Genomic DNA, 19,550 nt, shown 5'->3' on the forward strand with positions numbered 1-19,550 from the left:
AGTGATTTTAGAGCCCAGAAAAATAAAGTCAGTCACTGTTTCCACTGTCTCCCCATCTACTTCCCATGAGGTGATGGGACCGGATGCCATGATCTTAGTTTTCTGAATATTGAGCTTTAAGCCAACTTTTTCACTCTCCTCTTTCACTTTCATCAAGAGGCTTTTCAGTTCTTCTTAACTTTCTGCCATAAGGTTGGTGTCATCTGCATATCTGAGGTTATTGATATTTCTCCTGGCAATCTTGATTCCAGCTTGTGCTTCCTCTAGCCCAGCATTTCTCATGATGTACTCTGCATATAAGTTAAATAAGCAGGGTGACAATATATAGCCTTGAAGTACTCCTTTTGCTATTTGGAACCAGTGTGTTGTTCCATGCCCAGGTCTAACTGTTGCTTCCTGACCTGCATACAGGTTTCTCAAGAGGCAGGTCAGGTGGTCTGGTATGCCCATCTCTTTCAGAATTTTCCACAGTTAATTGTGATCCACACAGTGAAAGGTTTTGGCATAGTCAATAAAGCAGAAATAGATGTTTTTCTGGAACTCTCTTGCTTTTTTGATAATCCAGCGGATGTTGGCAATTTGATCTCTGGTTCCTCTGCTTTTTCTAAAACCAGCTTGAACATCTGGAAGTTCACGGTTCAAGAATTGCTGAAGCCTGGCTTGGAGAATTTTGAGCATTACTTTACTAGCGTGTGAGATGAGTGCAATTGTGTGGTAGTTTGAGCATTCTTTGGGATTGCCTTTCTTTGGGATTGGAATGAAAACTAACCATTTCCAGTCCTATGGCCACTGCTGAGTTTTCCAAATTTGCTGCATATTGAGTGCAGCACTCTCACAGCATCATCTTTTAGGATTTGACATAGCTCAACTGGAATTCCATCACCTCCACTAGCTTTGTTCATAGTGATGCTTTCTAAGGCCCACTTGACTTCACATTCCAGGATGTCTGGCTCTAGGTGAGTGATCACACCATTGTGATTATCTGTGTCGTGAAGATCTTTTTTGTACAGTTCTTCTGTGTATTCTTGCTACCTCTTCTTAATATCTTCTGCTTCTGTTAGGTTCCTGCCATTTCTGTCCTTTATTGTGCCCATCTTTGCATGAAATGTTCCCTTGGTATCTCTAATTTTCTTTAAGAGATCTCTGGTCTTTCCCATTCTATTGTTTTCTTCTATTTCTTTGCATTGATCGCTGAGGAAGGCTTTCTTATCTCTCCTTGCTATATATGACATCATATGATATTTATCTTTCTCTGTCTGACTGACTTCACTTAGTATGATAAACTTTAGGTCCATCCATGTTGCTGCCAATGACATTATTTCATTCTTTTTATGACTGAGTAGTATTTCCTTGTATAAATATACCACATCTTCTTTATTCATTCATCTGTCAATGGATATTTGGGTCGCTTCCATGTCTTGGCTATTGTAAGGAGTGCTGCAGTGAACACTGGGGTGTATGCATCTTTTTGAAGTATAGTTTTCTCTGGATTTATGTCCAGGAGTGGGGTTGCAGGATCATGTGGTAACTTTATTTTTAGTTTTTTCAGGAAACTCCATACTGTTCTCCATAGTGGCTGCTCCAATTTCCATTCCTACCAACAGTGTAGGAGGGTTCCTTTTTCTCCACAGTCTCTCCAGTAGTTATTACTTGTAGACTTTTTGATGATGGTCATTCTGACCAGTGTGAGGTGATATACCTCATTGTAGTTCTGATTTGCATTTCTCTAATAATTAGCAATGTTGAGCATATTTTCATGTGCCTGTTGCCCATCTGTATGTCTTATTTGGAGAAATGTCTATATATCTCTTCTGCCCATTTTTTTTTATTGAGCCATTTATATATGTTTGATATTAATCTTTTGTTGATTATATTGTTTGCAAATATTTTCTCCCATTCTTTAGGTTATCTTTTCATTTTGTTCATGGTTTCCTTTATTGTGCAAAAGCTTTTAAGTTTAATTCCATCCCATTTGTTTATTTTTGTTTTTATTTCCATTCCTCTAGGAGATGGTTCCAAAGAGATATTGCTGAAATTTATGTCAGTGTCCTGCCTGAGTTTTCCGGAGTTTTATAGTATCCGGTCTTATATTTAGGTCTTTGATCCACTTTGAATTTAACTTTGTACATGGCGTTAGAGAATGTTCTGATTTCGTTCTTTGACATGTAGCTGTCCAGTTTTCCCAGCATCACTTATTGAAGAGCTGTCTTTTCTCCACTGTATATTCTTGCCTCCAAAGGAACTTGTTTATACAGTCCTTATAAGCCAGCCCTCTGGAGAACAGAAGAGCCAGAGGAACAAACAGAAGATACCCAGCATATCCAGTGACTCTTCTAATCTTCAAATACTTGTTTTAGGACTTTCAAGCACTGTGCTTTGGTTATATAGGAGTGTGTCCGTGAGAACATAGGAATGACCAAGAGAAAGGAACCCTATAAGCCCTTCATTACCTACATTTGTATTTCCTATTGTTGTACGTTTCATTCTTAATCTGTGTTCATATGGAACAGTGTTCTTTGGTTTGGGCTAGAATTTCATTACCTACACATCCTCAATTTCTGGTAGTCTATTTCTCACCTGCAGGAAAAAATAGACTTACTTCCAGTTGGAATCCCACCACTGGGATATCTTTACAAATTATCCTTGCACAGGGCCACTAGCAACATGTTAGTCTGTTGTGGTTGCATATTGAGACTTGGGATACAGTGTACTTGTACCCCCAAGAGTCCAGCAACGTCAGATACCAGGTCCCCTTCCACCATGAAGCTCTGTTTAAAAAAAATGATGGAGGGCAGGGAATGGTAGAGTATCAGGTGAAGGCCCTGGAAATCATACTCTACATCCTTTTCTTTTTCATCTTCAGAATCAAATAGTTAATATCTTTTTCAGCAATGGCTAGTAAAGTAGCATTTCCCTTCTGTACCTTCCAGAATTTTTTGCTGTCCAGTAATTTTAAGACATCTTGCAGTTTCATTTTAAACTGTTTCTTCACAGTTTTCCAGATTCTCCAAATCAGAGTCTTTTTTCTCTAGAATTATCCACATACTTCTAGTGACAGGTGATATAAGGCACATTCATATCTTGACAGGATGTCTGACCTTTCCTGTCCTGGTATTAGGTGATTCTGAAGCATGGGTGGTAGGGATAGTCTTATAAGTCTTTCCTACCTCAGGGCAGCTAGCAAAAACTCAACAATAAAAAGAAATGACAGAAAAAGAAAAACAAATGTAATATCGATTATATGTAGAATCTAGAAAGACGATACAGAACTTATTTGCAAAGCAGAAATAGAGACCCAGATGTAGAGAACAAATGTGTGGACACAGGGTTTGGGGGTGGGAGGAATCGGGACCGCCGTATACACACTACTGTGTGTGAAACAGATAAACAATGAGTGAGGACCTACCCTATAGTGCAGGGAACCCCACTCAGCGCTCCGCGGTGGCCCAGATGGGAAGGAAACCCGAAGAGAAGGGATGTATGTGTCCTGACCGCGGACTCACTGCGCCACACCCAGACAGTGACGTAAAGCAGCTCTGTGACCACTCTGCTCGGGACTCACTCAGACTCGGAAGGCGTCCGGTAAGCGAATGGTGCGGTGCGCTTCGGTGACTGTGAGGCGAAACCACCTGTGCCCTTTCGCAGGTGAATTTTCCTCAGGAGGAGCCCGTGCCCTCTGCCTCTGCACCTGGATCAGGGACATCCTGACTCAGCTTGGCGCACTCCCCACCAACCCCCGCCACCCCCAGCTGCCTCCCAGTGCTAGATCTCAGGTAATTTAAGATACACATTTTAGTTCATCTCTTCCAGAAGTTCCAAGTTCCTTATGCAAATTAATCTAATTCCATCCTAGGAATCTGCCTTTGCTCAAGGGGCCCCAGGGATGGCATCCCCCTTCAGCGGAAACCTTCCAATGCCACCTGTACATAACTAGAGGCAAAACTTCATGTGATTTTTAGCAGATCTGATTCAAAGAAACAGTCTGCCCTCTTTCTCGCAGGATGGAAGTGCTCACTTAATTTTCCCCCTCAAAGGATACCTACAGGTTCTGTCTGCCTCAAGAGGCACCCTGTTACTTTTTATCGGCAACTACAACAAAAAAATACATGTACATATATCTATCAATCACATACTATATAACATTTTAGGTTATGATGTGGAACATACCCAATTTACTGTTCTCAAGGATCTTATAATCTGGTATTCAATACTTTACTTAAAATTAAAGACCCAATATGTGCCAGATAGTATGGTGGGACCTGGGGACCCAGTGGTGAATGAAGCAAATTCAACCTTATGGAGCTTACAGACATCAGGAATAAAAAAAAAAAAACAAATAGTAAATATAGAATATAATGTCCAGAGTAGACAAACGCCTCAAGAAAATCACAGCTCTGTTTGGCAGCTCTGATTGTGTGTCTTATTTGCTTGCTCAGAAGATCCTTCTGAGATGATCCTTTAAGATGATCCTTAAAGATCCACATTAAGTGAGAGGTTGAGGTAGATTCAATGCAACTATTTGGATTTTTCCAAGGCAGAGAGGGCGGGTGTGAGAGCCAAAATTTGACAGTTTTTTTTTTTTAAATCTTAATAGCAATAAAAATTGTTAATGAGTCACAAGAACAGTAAATAAGACGTCAGAAACATTATTCATTCATTCGTTCATTCAATAAATGATTACTGAGGCCTATTATGTTCCCTGAAGGAGGAAGTGGCAACCCACTCCAGTATTCTTTCAGGAAAATCCCATGGACAGAGGAGCCTGGCTACAGTTCATGGGGTCGCAAATGGTCAGACACAACTGAGCAACTGAGCACATTATGTTCCTAGGGATACAAATATGAACACAAGGTCCTGGAGGGTGTAACTAAGACTGGTATGAATAAGACACAGTACCTGTAAATAAATTTCTAACAAATAGAGGGTAACAATACAGTCCAATGGCTAAGCAAGTGTTACGAGATTACGTAAGAGGTATACATAAATAAGCCTCATGTGGGAAGTGGGGCCCTTAGAGGGCCTGGGAGTATTGAGCTTCCTGGAGCACCTAATGTCTAAAATAAATCCAGAGGAAATAATAGGAATTAGCCAGAAGCGAAAGAGAACAAATTTCAGCCTCATGCAAAATCCTAGGAACATGAGAATATGCTACATTTAAAGAAATGTGGCATTGAGTTTCTGCAGTAAACCAACTTCAGATCACAAATAGCTTTCTATGTCCTACTGAGAAGATTGTCTTCTACCAGAGGATAATGGGGAGACATTAAAATGTTTTAAGAGGGAAGTGACTCCATCAGGCTAACACTTTGGAAAGATCACTCTGCCTACAACATGGAGAAGGCATGGCTTCAGGGATTGAAGACAGGAAGTGGGTTGGAGAAAAAGATTTAAGAGTCATGATGAAAGATCAGTCTTGAGGACTCCATGATTGGTTGGAAAAAGAGAAAATTACAAAATGAATTACTTACACAACAAAGGTGACTTCAGAGAATGGATTTGGAGTCAGTTTTGAGTGATGTGCTGGATCTGGATTGATGGATTGAGAGTTTAATAGAAAGGAGAGGTCTAGAAATCCCTTCATGGAGTTATTCTTCAGGTGAGAACTGTTCAACTGTGTGCTGGGCACTCTGACTACTATGGTATATTTATTATATCACTTAATAGAACAAGTCTATGTGAACCATTGTTACTGTTGTTACAAATAAAGAAACTGAGGTGTTGGGCAGTCACATAGCTGACAAACAGGATAATACAAACTTCTAATCTCGACTATAAAAATCAGTCTCATAGCCTTGTAACGATTTTACCAAAAAAAAAAAAAGAAAAAAAAAACAACACCCTCTTATTTCCCACCAGACCATAGGTGAAGTAACTTTCAGTTCAGTTCAGTTCAGTCGCTCAGTCGTGTCTGACTCTTTGCGACCCCATGAATCGCAGCTCGCCAGGCCTCCCTGTCCATCACCAACTCCCAGAGTTTACTCAGACTCACGTCCATCGAGTCGGTGATGCCATCCAGCCATCTCATCCTCTGTCGTCCCCTTCTCCTCCTGCCCCCAATCCCTCCCAGCATCAGGGTCTTTTCCAATGAGTCAACTCTTCACATGAGGTGGCCAAAGTATTGGAGTTTCAGCTTCAGCATCAGTTCTTCCAATGAAGTAACTTTAGGCTCTTTAAAATACCAAAAAAAACCCAAAAACAAAAAACAAAAAAAATTCACTCTCAGCATGAAATCTACAAACCAAAATATTGTCACTATTGAAGAGATGCAAAAAGTCAAATGCAGACTTTGAAAGCAATTCAAAGAGGAATTTCCCAAAATGTTTCAAGCAATGGCAACACAGTTTATAAAAATATACAGCTTTCCAAGGTAACTATGGCAAAGAGAAAATAACTTACATTGATCAATTCTAGAGTTTTAAGACATTATAGAAATGTTTTTCAAGTTCTCAGACCAGTATTGCACAATACTTCCAATCTATGCACCACATCAGTGATTTCACTGACAGAGAAGAATGAAAACAAATGAACTGTTCCATGGAACAGTTCCTTCTTTCCATTGATTTATTGATTGCTCTTCTTGGAAGTGCTATTATTTAAAGACAACATTTTATGTAAGCATAGCCAGAAGTTTTATCCTGGAACTTCCAGATTAGAATGTTGCACATTACCTACTTTCAATATATTGTTCATTTCCCTATAAGAAGTGAATGGGAAAATTGAGTCACTGTGAAAAGAATGAACTTCATCTCCGTACAGCCTTTGTTTATTTAAAACATGTGTTATTTTCAAGGCATGTAGTAAAGTTGAATGAAGAATTTTGCATAAGTATCCCTAATACTTAGGGTCTTTTTTGAGTTTTAGTTGATTTTATTAAATTATAAAATGTTGATTTTTGTTTCCAAAGAGTTGAGTCAAAAAAGTTATTCAAAAGCTACTTCTAAAAGATGAAAATTATCTCTGATCATGAGGTTCTTTTTTTTTTCCCTGTGGCATTATAATTAAATCACACTTTCCTTACATATTTGGGAAGAGGCAGGCTTCATAATAATGTCTATGCAGTCATCTGAGATATTTTAAATGAGACTGAGCATCACTTAAAAAAATTTTAGTCTGTAACTTACAAAGGAAAGACAAATGATTCTCTAGGCTGGAATCAAGATCAACAAGACAGTATCTCTTGATTTACGTTTAAACATACACGTTTTTGTTCCTTTAACCTTAAAGAGTTTATTTTTAAATGACCTACTTTTAAACTGGTTTTTAGTTAAGTATGTCACACTCAGGTGCAGTTGACTTTTAAAAGTGTTTCACTCCTTGCTATTTCTTTCTAAACTAATTATTTTATTTTTAGCCATTCTGACTAGCACAAGATATTTTCTCTAGAGAATGAAATCTTTTCTCTAATAGGAAAGTGGATGAAAAGAGCATAGGTTTGTTCTGGATATAGGTGTTTTAGGTTATTTCATGTTTATGTGCATGGTGCATATTACACTGATCAATTAAAACAACATCATTCTTCTGTTTAATATCTTCTCCAGATGCAGGTGAAAGGGCAGTGAGAAACCTCAGGAGTTCCTGAGGTTGATCTGCCCTAAGACAGGACTTCAAAGCATTAGCAACAGATGGTTGTCCACCTCATTTGTAAAAGTTGCTGGGGGGAAATTCCACAGTTGTTTTTCATCCTGAATCCATCTGTGCTGCATCCCTTTGTCAGGAAAGTGTGTCTAGTATCTGTCCAAAATCTCTCCTGTTTGAATGTAAGTCCATTTCCTCTCGTTGTGACCTTCCTTGATGTGAAGAACAGCTGCTCGCCATCACTGTGTAATGTCTCTTCACATGGATCAGCCTTTATACATCAAATAGAATTCTTGGCTTCTTCAAGAGACTTGGGTAAAAAAACCCTATGTTTGATTTGGAGGGAACATGCTGTGTACTGATTGAAATCATTGCACTGCACCATAACACAGTCTTATTATTCATAGGTTGGCTCTGTCTTTGAAATATATAATTATGGCTTGATTTAAATTTATGCAGTTAAAAATAATAAGCTGATCCCTACTGTGTGACACCCTGAAACATGTACTCCAACACTCTCTGCAGAAAACTGCTATATCACATGAGCCTAGTGCTGCTAAAAATAAAGGATGATCTTGTGAAGTGTGATAAGACTTCCACAGACCACTAAAAGAAATAAACCTTCCCCAAAGATCAGTTGCTGACATATTTACATATATCCAATAACCAAAAGTACCGCCAGAGGCAGTATCAAAGTTGAGTGAAAACTTAAAGCTATTTAAAATTCTAAAAGATGATGCTGTTAAAGTGATTCATTCAATATCTCAACAAATTTGGAAGACTCAGCAGTGGCCACAGGACTGGAAAAAATCAGTTTTCATTCCAATCCCAATGGAATGCTTTTCCATTCCAAAAGAAGGGCAATGCCAAAGAATGTTCAAACTCCTGTATAATTACACTCATCTCACATGCTAGCAAGGCTATACTCAAAATCCTTCAAGCTAGGCTTCAGCAGTACATGAATCGAGAACTTCAAGATGTACAAGCTGGATTTAGAAAAGGCAGAGGAACCAGAGATAAAATTGTCAACATTCATCAGATCATGGAGAAAGCAAAGGAATTCCAGGAAAACATCTACTTCTGCTTCATTGACTACACCAAAGCCTTTGACTGTGTGGATCACAGAAAACTGTGGAAAATTCCTAAAGAGATGGGAATACCAGACCACCTTACCTGCCTCCTGAGAAACTTGTATGCAGGTCAAGAACCAACAGTTGGAACCAGACATGAACTGGTTCAAAATTAGGAAAAGAGTACAACACGACTGTATATTGTCACCCTGCTTCATACAACTGCCAGGCTTGATAAATCACAGCTGGAATCAAGATTGCTGGGAGAAGTATCAACAACCTCAGATATGCAGATGATACCACCCTTATGGCAGAAAGTAAAGAGGAACTAAAGAGCCTCTTGACAATGGTGAAAGCGGAGAGTGAAAAAGCTGCCTTAAAACTCAACATTCAAAAAACCTTACCTTAGTTTTTTGACCATGGCATCCAGTCCCATCACTTCATAAAAGGGGGAAACAAAAGGGGGAAAAGTGGAAGTAATGTCAGGTTCTATTTTCTTGGGCTCCAAAATCAATGTGGACAGTGACTGCAGCCATGAAATTAAAAGACACTTGCTCCATGGAAGGAAAGCTATGACAAACCTAGACAACATTCTACAAAGCAGAGACGACAAAGGTCCGTATAGTCAAAACTGGTTTTTCCAGTAGTCATGCACAGATATGAGAATTGAACCATAAAGAAGGCTGAGTGCCAAAGAATTGATGCTTTTGAACTGTGGTGCTAGAGAAGACTCTTGAGAGTCCTATGGACTGCAAGGAAATCAAACCAATCAAACCAAGGAAATCAATCCTAAAGGAAATCAGTCCTGAATTTTCAATGGAAGGACTGATCCTGAAGCTGAAGCTCCAATACTTTGGCAACCTGATGCAAACAGCTGACTCCTTGGAAAAGACCCTGATGCTGGGAAAGGTGGAAGGCAGGAGGAGAAGGGGACAGCAGAGGACAGAGATGAGTCAGCATCACTGACTCAATGGACAGGAATTTGAGCAAAGTCTGGGAGATGGTGGAGGACAGAGGAGCCTGGTATGCTGCAGTCCACAGAGTCACAAAGACTTAATGACTGAACAGAAACAACTGCCAAAATACTTTTTAAAAGCCCATAGTTCTTTTTAAATTGACCCAACAAATAGCTACTGAACACATGTTATGTCCCAATCACTGTACCTTATTCTACAATATTATTCTAGGTGGATTTTTGAGGTGGCCTCCGTGATCCCTTCATCCTACTATTTATACCCAATGGCACCCCACTCCAGTACTCTTGCCTGGAAAATCCCATGGACAGAGGAGCCTGGTAGGCTGTAGTCCTTGGAGTTGCTAAGAGTCGGCATGACTGAGCGACTTCACTTTCATGCATTGGAGAAGGAAATGGCAACCCATTCCAGTGTTCTTGCCTGGAGAATCCCAGGGACGGGGGAGCCTGCTGGGCTGCCATCTATGGGGTCACACAGAGTCGGACATGACTGAAGCGACTTAGCAGCAGCAGCATATTCCCCTCTGGGCACACGGTTGGGACAGCTGCAGGCTTGATGGCAGGCAACATTCGCTGTTTACTGAAATGGCAGGCAACATGTTTTTTTGCCCACACTTCGAACAAACAATATGGCAAAGGTATGCATGTGATTATGTGTCTGTGACAGTTTTGATGACATTATTACAAACGTGCACTGCCCTTCTTGCTGGAGGCTGTCTCCCTTGCTGGTTCTGAGGAAACAACTGACCACGTTGGAAAGCTCCCCGTGGCAAGGCACTGAAAAGTGGCTTTGAGAACCAGAGAGGGGCCTCCAGCCAGTGACCTGTACAAGTTCCAGGTAGCATCCAGCAAGAGAAAGAATTTCTCAGTTCTGCAATCACAAGAAAGTTAATTCTCCCAACAGTCTGAGTGATCTTAGAAGAGGCTCCTTCTCCAGTTGAGCCTCAGATGAGACTGTAGCTCTGGCCAGCACCCTGACTGCCTTGTGAGACACCCCTGAGCAGAATGCCCAGCTCAACCAACCTAGACTCCTAATTCACAGAAACAGAGATAATGAGTGTGTGTTGCTTTCAGTCACTAATATTGTGGTAGTATCGCTCCATAGCAATGAATAACTAACAAACAGCTCCTCAGTCTTTACCTTTCTTGACCTTGAAATTTTTGAAGCATGCAGGCCAGTTATTTTGCAGAATGTCCTTCAATCTAGGTATGTTTGTATGGAAATCAGTCAATCTCATCCTCATGATTAGATTCACAATTTTGACAGTAATGACATAAATGTAATGTTGTATCCTTCTCCGTATGTTCTAAAATGTGCATACTGTTGGTTTGTCCCAATATAAGTGATACTGAATCACTTAGTTAGAGTCTCTTTGTTGTAAAGATACTATTTTCCCATGGTAACTAATAAGAAACCTGCCAGGTGATACTTGAAGCTATGTAAATATCCCACCCATCATCACACTCTCATCAGTTAATTCTAATGACCATTAGTGATTTTTCTGGGCTTCCCTAGTGACTCAGACAGTAAAAGAATCTGTCTGCTATACAGAAAACCCAGGTTCAACCCCTAGGTCAAGAAGATCCCCTGGAGAAGGGAATGGCTACCCATTCCAGTATTCTTGCCTGGAGAATCCCATGGACAAAGGAGCCTGGTGGGCTACAATCTATGCAGTCGCAGAGTCGGAGATGACTTGAGTGACTAACAACTTCTTTTCAATGATTTTGTAATTACATGATTCCTTTTATATTCATTTCATTGACATTCTGGAACATTACTTTCTCTTCTGTTTATTTGCTTATCTAGTTACTTACTTATATCAGTATGGAATCACAGTTTATTTTAGTCAATGGTTTAAAATTTGTTACTATCAATATATGTCAATATATCAATATGTATTTTGATGTTCTAATTGTTTCAGATTTGTATTATATTTTGGAAGTCCTCTGTTCTGATATGCTGGCATTATTTTTAAGTCTTTCTTATATTCTGTCAAAACAAGATTTTCCAGGTATATTTTGCACCTTCCCTGTCACAGACCTGGAATCTTCTACAGAGACTCTTGGTTTCTTTTAAAGTGAAGAAAGATATGTTTAAACCAAAATCTGGGACTAAGTGTACTCTGCCACATGAATATCATTGCTTCTAGTATTTCTCAGTGACAGTGGGATATATACTGAAATAAGTTTAACAAAATACATGTAAGGCATGTACACTAAAAACTTCAAGACACTGCTGGGAGAAATTTTGAAAGACTGAAGTAAATGGATAAATACGTACATTAATAGATATAGGACTCAGTGTTATTAAGATGTTGATTATGAAGATGTCTACTGCTTAGCATCTCATAAGGGTGCAATCAGTTTATTGGCTGGAATTGTGGTTGTGGTCCCATCTGAGGCGTGACTGGGGAAATACCTGCTTTTGAGCTCACTTTAGTCTTCGTCTTGCAGTTACAACACCGAAGAATTAATTTTCTTGGTGGCTGGAGCTCCTTGTAAGCTATCAGCTGGAGGCTGCCCACAGCTCTTAAAAGCTGCCTGCATTTCCTTCTCATGTGGGATTTCCCCACATCATGCACGCATGCACACTGAGCCACACACACACACACACACACACACACACACACACACACATTTAATTTGTAACCTCCAATTGCATTTCAACATCACAATGTACCTTCTAGGCTTCCCCTTCAACTATGAGGGACCTAGATCCTATTATATGTGCTAATATATTTACTCAGTTTTCTCAAGCTTAGCATATATAGGTTTGCTATAAGAAAAAGAAGATACTATGTAGTGTTTGGGAAAAAAAAAAAAAAGGCAGGAAAGATGTCATGACTTTTATAATCTGTGTTCTCTTTTGGAAAAGGAATTTGATCACCCATTGTTTTGTTTGTTTTTTCTAGTTGTATGAACAAAACCTTTAGCAACAGAAATGAGTAAAAGTCATGCAAAACCTTGTAAGCCATGTTAGAGACTTCGGGTTTTTTCCTAGTACAATGAGAATATAACAGGTTGGAGGGCTTTGTGTTAAGTCAGTGCAAGTTTTTTTAAGTAGCATTTACATCATTTTCCAGGTTATTTCCTGGTAATGTTTATTATTTACTCATCCTTCAACTTATTCTAAAACAAGATTTGATATGCTTAGAGCAATCCATACCAATAAGTTAGAAAGAATGTATGTTAAAAAGAATGGGGAAATTGGGATAAAGAATAAAAGGAGCTGGAGAACAGATGCCAGGGTGAGGCCAGTTCAAAATATTCTTAACTTTAAGTACTTTAAAGTTACAAGAGGTATTGTTTTATCTGAGTTTTCTAGAGACTAGAACAGTGTGAAATGCCTCATCCCCATCCCTTGTGATATACTCACTCAGGTAACGGCCTTCACAGTAACCCCCACCCAACATCTATACCACACAGACTTGAGACTCACTGATGGGAGAGTCCAGGGATTGTTTTTCTTGCAAAATTTTTTAGACGCCTTCCTGGTTTCTGATAATTTAACCCTTTCAGGTTGGGAGAGAAAACAGACATTTGGATAATGCCTGTTTATTTAATCATGGTAGCCAACCAAAGCAAGCATTTTTAAGCCAAAAATTCACTCCATCCTTAGTTGGAAGTAGAATTTTAAATTATAATTGACCTCCTGAGGGGAGAAATGCATGACCTTCCACAGAGAAAACCTGAGCACTGAGGAGACCGTCTTTAGGTCATGAGCACTATAATCACTATCATAGTCAGAAATTAGAAAATAATTCTCATTTAAAAATCTGATATAACTTACCATGTATTATTTCATACTCCTTTGCTTGCCTTTTACTGGTTTGTGGCTACTTGCATACAACAGTGAACTCTCAAAGAAACTGAAATTACAAAAGGACAATTATTTAATGAAGGAAGTATGAACTGGGGGACTGGAAGGCATTTATTAAAGTTTTCATATTATCTGTTTAATTATGTGTTTCTATGTAGTGAGTAATGTCTTACATTCTTGCCAAGAATATTTTGAAAGGAGTTTGTTAAAAGTGTGTCAGCTACATCACTTTTGGTATATCACTGCTAATGGTGTCGTTCACACATTGTGAAACACACAGCTCCAGTTTAATTCTGCCAAAAAAATTAGGTCATTGCAAAATACCGTATTAAAACTGCAGGGAGATGGGGATGAGAACAAAGCAAGGGAAGACTCCCAATTCTTTTTTCGTGAAGCATGATAGAAGTGAAGTGAAGTCGCTCAGTCGTGTCTGACTCTTCGCAGCCTGGTAGGCTATACACAGAAGGCAATGGCACCCCACTCCAGTGCTCTTGCCTGGAGAATCCCATGGATGGAGGAGCCTGGTAGGCTGCAGTCCATGGGGTCACTACAAGTCGGACACGACTGAGCGACCTCACTTTCCCTTTTCACTTTCATGCATTGGAGAAGGAAATGGCAACCCACTCCATTGTTCTTGCCTGGAGAATCCCAGGGACAGGGGAGCCTGGTGGGCTGTCGTCTACAGGGTCACACAGAGTCCGACACGACTGAAGCGACTTAGCAGCAGCAGCAGCAGACTATACAGTCCAGGGAATTCTCCAGGCCAGAATACTAGAGTGGGTAGCCTCTCCCTTCTCTAGGGGATCTTCCCAACACAGGGATCGAACCCAGGTCTCCCGCAGTTACAGGCAGTCTCTTTACCAGCTGAGCCACAAGGGAAGCTCTATCAAAGCTTGATAAGGATACGACAAAACAGGGTAGGAATGCTGAGCCCTTTTAAACGGATACATTTTTCGTGGCATGTGTATTTTAACTCCAGTTCAACATAAATGACGAATTAAAAACTGGGCTAACTGGCTGCTCTGCACGGTACCTGGGGACTGCCCGTACGAGCAAGTTAACCTACTTGTATGGAGATTTGCGATTTCATACACAAACCATAGTGATTATTGTATTTCAATTTACCTTTATCTTTTTCCAGTTAGGAAAGGGGGCTTAATGCAAAGAAAGGCAAATTAAGCCTTTCTTGTGAAGGCAGTTAATTTATACTTACTATGGTTATTATTAACCTTAATCACAGGAATGGCTCTGTTAGAAGTTACCCACCAGGACTGTCGAATCTATTTTGGTGACTCACGTCCCAGATCTCGTCACCCCAGACGTGGTCCTTGGCTGGGGCGCCCTGAGCGGTTGCGCTGTCCGGGCTCCGTGGGCCGTGGGTCGCAGCTCCTCCCAGACCCACGCGCTGATCTGGCGGAAAGCGAGGCAAGACAGTCATTGTTCTCCCAGGCCCGGGGGAAAGAGCGCGGGCTACTAGCACCTCTCATTTTCGGGCGAAAATTTCCCCAGCTACCGCTCTCTGGGTTTGGGCTGGGTCTCCACAGCGTGACCTTCCCTTGCCTAGAGCGGGACGCTCAGCGAACACATTCACAGTCACCTTTGCGCGCTCCTCCGGAGCCGGCTTGGCACGCAGCGCACCCCAGCGGCCGCCTGGCCTCCTTTCTAGTCCTGGCCACTAGGCTTCCGGAGAGCTCGCCAGTCGCCGCCCCGGCCGCCTCGGAATCTGGAGCCTAGAGAGACTTCCAGAGCCAGTCTCAGACAGACCCCGGGGAAGGCGCGGGGTGCAACACCACCCCGCCCGCCGCACCTGGAAGCGGTGAGGACCGGGAGAGGCGGGGCGCGGCAGGAGGCTGGCCCGGCGCCTGAGCAGCTCCGCCGAAAGCCGGCCGGACTGAAGCAGGGCGAAGGGGGAGGGTCTCGAGGCGAGTTCTGCTCCTCCGAGGGAAGGACCCCAGCTGGAGTGGAAAACCAGCACCAGCTGACCGCAGAGAGCCGGGCTGATCATGGAGAGGGCCGGCCCCGGCTCCGCGCGGCCGCAACAGCAATGGGACCAGGACTCGGTCGAAGCGTGGCTGGACGATCACTGGGACTTTACCTTCTCTTACTTTGTTAGGAAAGGCACCAGGTAAGAAGAGGAGCCACGGAAGACCCGGCCGGGGCATGGAGCGTGACCTGGGGTTTCTCTCTTCCCTATTGAATCCCCTTCCTTAAGCATTAAACAGCTTCCACTCTCAGGCCCTGTGCTTTTGAAGTAGGGCCATGATCTTACGGTGTAGAGACCTCGACTTTTAAGGCGAGTACAGTCGAAAAATCCAAGCGTCGGATCCGATCCAACTTGCTCACAAAAGTTCAAATACAAAAATGTATGTGCCGAACCGCCCCCCCCCCCCCCCCCACACGCCGGCAGCCCTGGTATTCCCTGGGAGCAAGATTATTTCCATATATTTGCGCTCACGGGCCTTTCTCTAGCCTCCTGGTTCCCCTAAATCTCCTTAGCGAAACCAAAACAGTGTTTGACCCCCTTCCCTGCAGCTCCGGAAGCACCATTTCCAACGCGGTCCCCGTGGCTCCGCTCCTCCCCCGTCCCCCTTTGCCCCGGCCCTGGCGGGGCGGGGAAGCCGGGGTAGGGGCGAGACCGAGAAGCAGCCCAAAGCCAGCACCATGCCGGAACCTTCCCAGAGTGAGTGCTGTCGTCTTTTACCCCTTCCAGTCCCCTAGTTGTCCCGCGCTCTTCCTCTCCTTCGCGTTTGCGCGCGAGGCGGCGGCGCGGAAGGCGCTCCGCAGAGGGGCTGGCGGCGCGCACACAAAGGACGGCGGAGAGCTGACCCCGGGGGGTGGCAGGTCCCGCGCGGCCCGAGGCGACCCCGGAGGCCAGTCTTCCTGGTCCGGAGCCAAGCGCCCGGGCGGCTGCTGCGGAGGGCGGGGAGGAGGGAGCCTGTGCTTTGGGAGGAGGCTGCGCGGCTGACAGTCGAGGCGCGCGTGGGAAACGCCCGCGGGAGAGTTGGAGAGGCATTGAGGCTGAAGCCGAGGGGCTAGGAGGGTGGAACGAAGAGTGGGAGGCTGGCGGGTGTCCGGAAGCCGGAGAGTTGATGCGAAGCCGCAGCCAGGGCAAGGCTGCTGCGCGCGGACGCGGGCTGACTCCCAGGCGCACTCCTTTGGAGAAGGGGCCCGGACTTCGCCGTCGCCGGCTCGGGGCAGCGGCCTTCGGGCAGCCGGAGCTGGCCGCCTCGGCCGGGAGGGAGGCGCACGCGGGGCGGTGATGGTGGAAGAGCCGGCCGGGGCTGGCAGCCGGGCTCCCACCCGCCGGCGCACGGCCGCGGTCCGGCCTGGCGCTCCCCGCCAGGGGGCGGCGCGGCGCGGGGCGAGCGGGCGGCGGCGGGCGGCGGCGCGACGGCGGGGACCGTAGGGAAGCCGGCTTCCAGCGACCCGCCTCACCTGGGCGAGTCGTCGCCCCCCGACGCCTCCTGCAGTCCAGGGTCCGCCGAGGCCGCCTGGTGTGCACCTCCAACTTCCCACGTTTGCTATGTTGCCCTTTGGAGACAAAACAAGGTACTTCCTTCAGCAGTCCCCCCGTCTTTCCCACTTTTCCCGGGGGCGCGCGGTGGGGCCGGGTGCTGTGCTGGCTGGTGGCACCCGGGTCGCACCGGCTGGGAGATGCTCTATTGAAAATGCGTTCTTTGACATTTTTGTCTTCGTTTACATTCCTGCAGATGTAATAATTTTGAAATCTTAGATGAGTCTTTTTAACTCCGTTTCTCCCAACGAAAGTTCAGGGGTTGGTATCGGTTTGATGACTTCGGGGGTTTTTAACAGAGGCGCAGGTTTGGGGACAAACCTTATCTCTTCTGTTTGATTACTCCGCCTTCCTTTTAAAATCCTCTTCTCCCCGCTTTCGTCTTCTATCACAATACTTAATCTGGAGTGACCAGAGGATAAACCCTGAATGGAAGTGGTTTCTTTCCGAAGGGCACTTTTCTGTGAGTTTGGGGTGAGCACCAAGACCGTCTAGGCCTGGAATTATCCATTGCTGGAGGCCAACAGTTTCCAGAGGTGGTCTCCTCCGAGGCCGTCTGTCTCCGGATTCGTTTCACCGTTTGCACACTTCCACCCTTAATGAATTACAGCGCATAAGAGACTGGGCAGGAGATCTGGGCTGATCTTTTAAGTGTGAAGGGGGATGTTCTTTAGAGATGTTCCTTAGGCATATTATTAAGAAAGAACGAAATTATTTATTTAAAAATCAGAGTTAATATCCTTTTGTTTTGTTTTCTTTCCTCTCCCTTTAAAGACACAAACTTGGGGGTGTTTGGCGGTAGCTTTTAACTCATACATAAGAATACTTCACTTTGAGAATCTGCCAAAACTTGAAGAGTAATATTTTTTCCTAATAAATTAAATGAATTAAGTTACATTTCTTTTCACATTTTTTTCCCTCCGAAGTAGCATAGGATTAAAATCTCAATTCTCAAAATGACACTACTTGGTATAAAATTTAGATCATCTGAGACTGTTAAAGACTTTTTCTTCAGTTGGAGTTTTTATATTACAGTTGATGTTGAGAGTAGGCTGAACACTTTCTGTGATATGTGTGTGTGTATATATATATAATCTTGAGAGAAGAGTTTGTGTTGAGTAGAAGTTGGAAAATGAAAGTGAAGATATTCAAGAATAGTGCAGGCCCTCAGTTTTAGGAATTATAAAGTGCTGAAAGTTGTCAGTGTGAAGAATATAATCTAAGTCTTGTGCGTAGCCATAATTTTTTCTAGAAACAGTATTCCAGTTTGGGCTTATATTTGATAGCATTAGCTGGAGACTTCAAATTTTAAGAATGAGAGGTTGGACATAAAAATGCCATCCTGCTAAACCATGTGATTCACATGGTTGCGGTAAAATCTAATTGCAGACACTAACTTTACAGCTGAGCTGTGTGTGTGTGTGTGTGTGTGTGTGTGTGTGTGTGTATAACTGAGGGGTGTGTGTGTATGTGTGTGTGTGTGTGTTTAACCAGAAGCTCCTGTTACTTTGCTACCCCCCTTTTCTTAAATTTTGTATGTATAAAATGAATACTGTTGTAATTCAGGAAACTTGTGAAATAGAATAGCTCTGTAGGGGCGGTTTGCATGTTTATTTATTTAAAATAAATTTGAATTTACTTAGATTGGCCATCTGCATCTGTAGACAGGCTTATTGGTAGAACTATTTCCTCCTTATTTGATTTAATTGTTTGACATTTATCTATGCTTCTCTGTTCTTTTCCCAGACTGAATGGTCTGCACCCAATAGTAGTCATTGAATAGAAGGAAGGTTCTGGCACTCCTAAACTCTCATTTAAACACCTGTGAATTTTGATTGACCTGGAAAGCAATTATTGCTGCTATATTACATTGTTTTCTATAATAATCTTTCAATACAGAGCTAAACACCTCCTTAGAAGCCAGAGCGTGCAGCACATAAATACATGGTTTTTAGCAGTCAAAACCTGTTGAAGTGGATTTGAGAGTGTCAGTTGAACAATTCATAACATAATCTATTGGCATAAAAATTAGTTTGCGACTGGAAACTAAAACCTGTGGAAAACTCCCGCCCTTGCTGTTGTAGAAAACTGCAGTCCTCCAGGTTTGAGATACGTGTTCCTTAGGGGCTTAAATGCTCCTGCCTTTGCAGATGAAGCCTTTCTGATGCTAATGCCACTTCTACAGCTGTGGTTATTCTTGACAGCATATTAGAATAATTTACCTTTCAATATTACTTAGGAGCTCTGTGATTGTGGGCAGTGTTTTATGTCATTTAGTATTGACGAGGTAATATGATTGACTTTTTATTACTTTGTTTTGTACTAGGCAAAAGCTTGAGAATATTTGGCACATACTGGAAATAGGAGATATTAAGTGAGGGCAACATTTTATGACTTCTTGGATCAAAGTCCAGAAACAGAAGTTTTACACTCCCATACAGTTTTCTATGATAGACTTTTTATTTAACACTGCAAAGCTGTGGTGAATTAGTTGGTGTTCCAAGTTCACTGTTTAGGATTCTTTCTTTTTTGTTTGCTTGTTTTTAATATTTTTTTTATCTCTTGAAGCTGTAATTATTATTTGCAAAATATTTTTCT

At 42.7% G+C, this 19,550-nt stretch overlaps 1 protein-coding gene and 1 long non-coding RNA gene across 6 annotated transcripts in view; one reads left to right on the plus strand and one right to left on the minus strand.

The window, feature by feature from the left end:
• Positions 1 to 4,503: 4,503 nt before the first annotated feature.
• Positions 4,504 to 14,984, minus strand: LOC133071614 (uncharacterized). The gene is made up of 3 exons (XR_009696473.1): positions 14,705 to 14,984; positions 13,409 to 13,487; positions 4,504 to 6,168 (listed from the first exon to the last, which is right to left on the minus strand). It is a non-coding gene; the product is annotated as an uncharacterized LOC133071614 (long non-coding RNA).
• Positions 14,985 to 15,296: 312 nt separating this feature from the next.
• PDE5A (phosphodiesterase 5A) overlaps positions 15,297 to 19,550 on the plus strand; it is a 151,257-nt gene continuing 147,003 nt past the window's right edge. For 3 of the 5 annotated variants that reach the window (XM_061164123.1, XM_061164127.1, XM_061164126.1), the window contains exon 1: positions 15,297 to 15,563. In XM_061164123.1, coding sequence (XP_061020106.1) covers positions 15,442 to 15,563 — 122 coding nt within the window. In that variant the 5' untranslated portion in view covers positions 15,297 to 15,441. Of the gene's footprint in view, positions 15,564 to 15,970; positions 16,119 to 16,809; positions 16,988 to 19,550 lie in introns of those variants that run through there. The other 2 variants (XM_061164125.1, XM_061164124.1) reach the window with 2 other exon arrangements.

Source organism: Dama dama, chromosome 17 (assembly GCF_033118175.1).
Source record: "Dama dama isolate Ldn47 chromosome 17, ASM3311817v1, whole genome shotgun sequence".
In the NCBI taxonomy this organism is placed as follows: domain Eukaryota; kingdom Metazoa; phylum Chordata; class Mammalia; order Artiodactyla; family Cervidae; genus Dama; species Dama dama.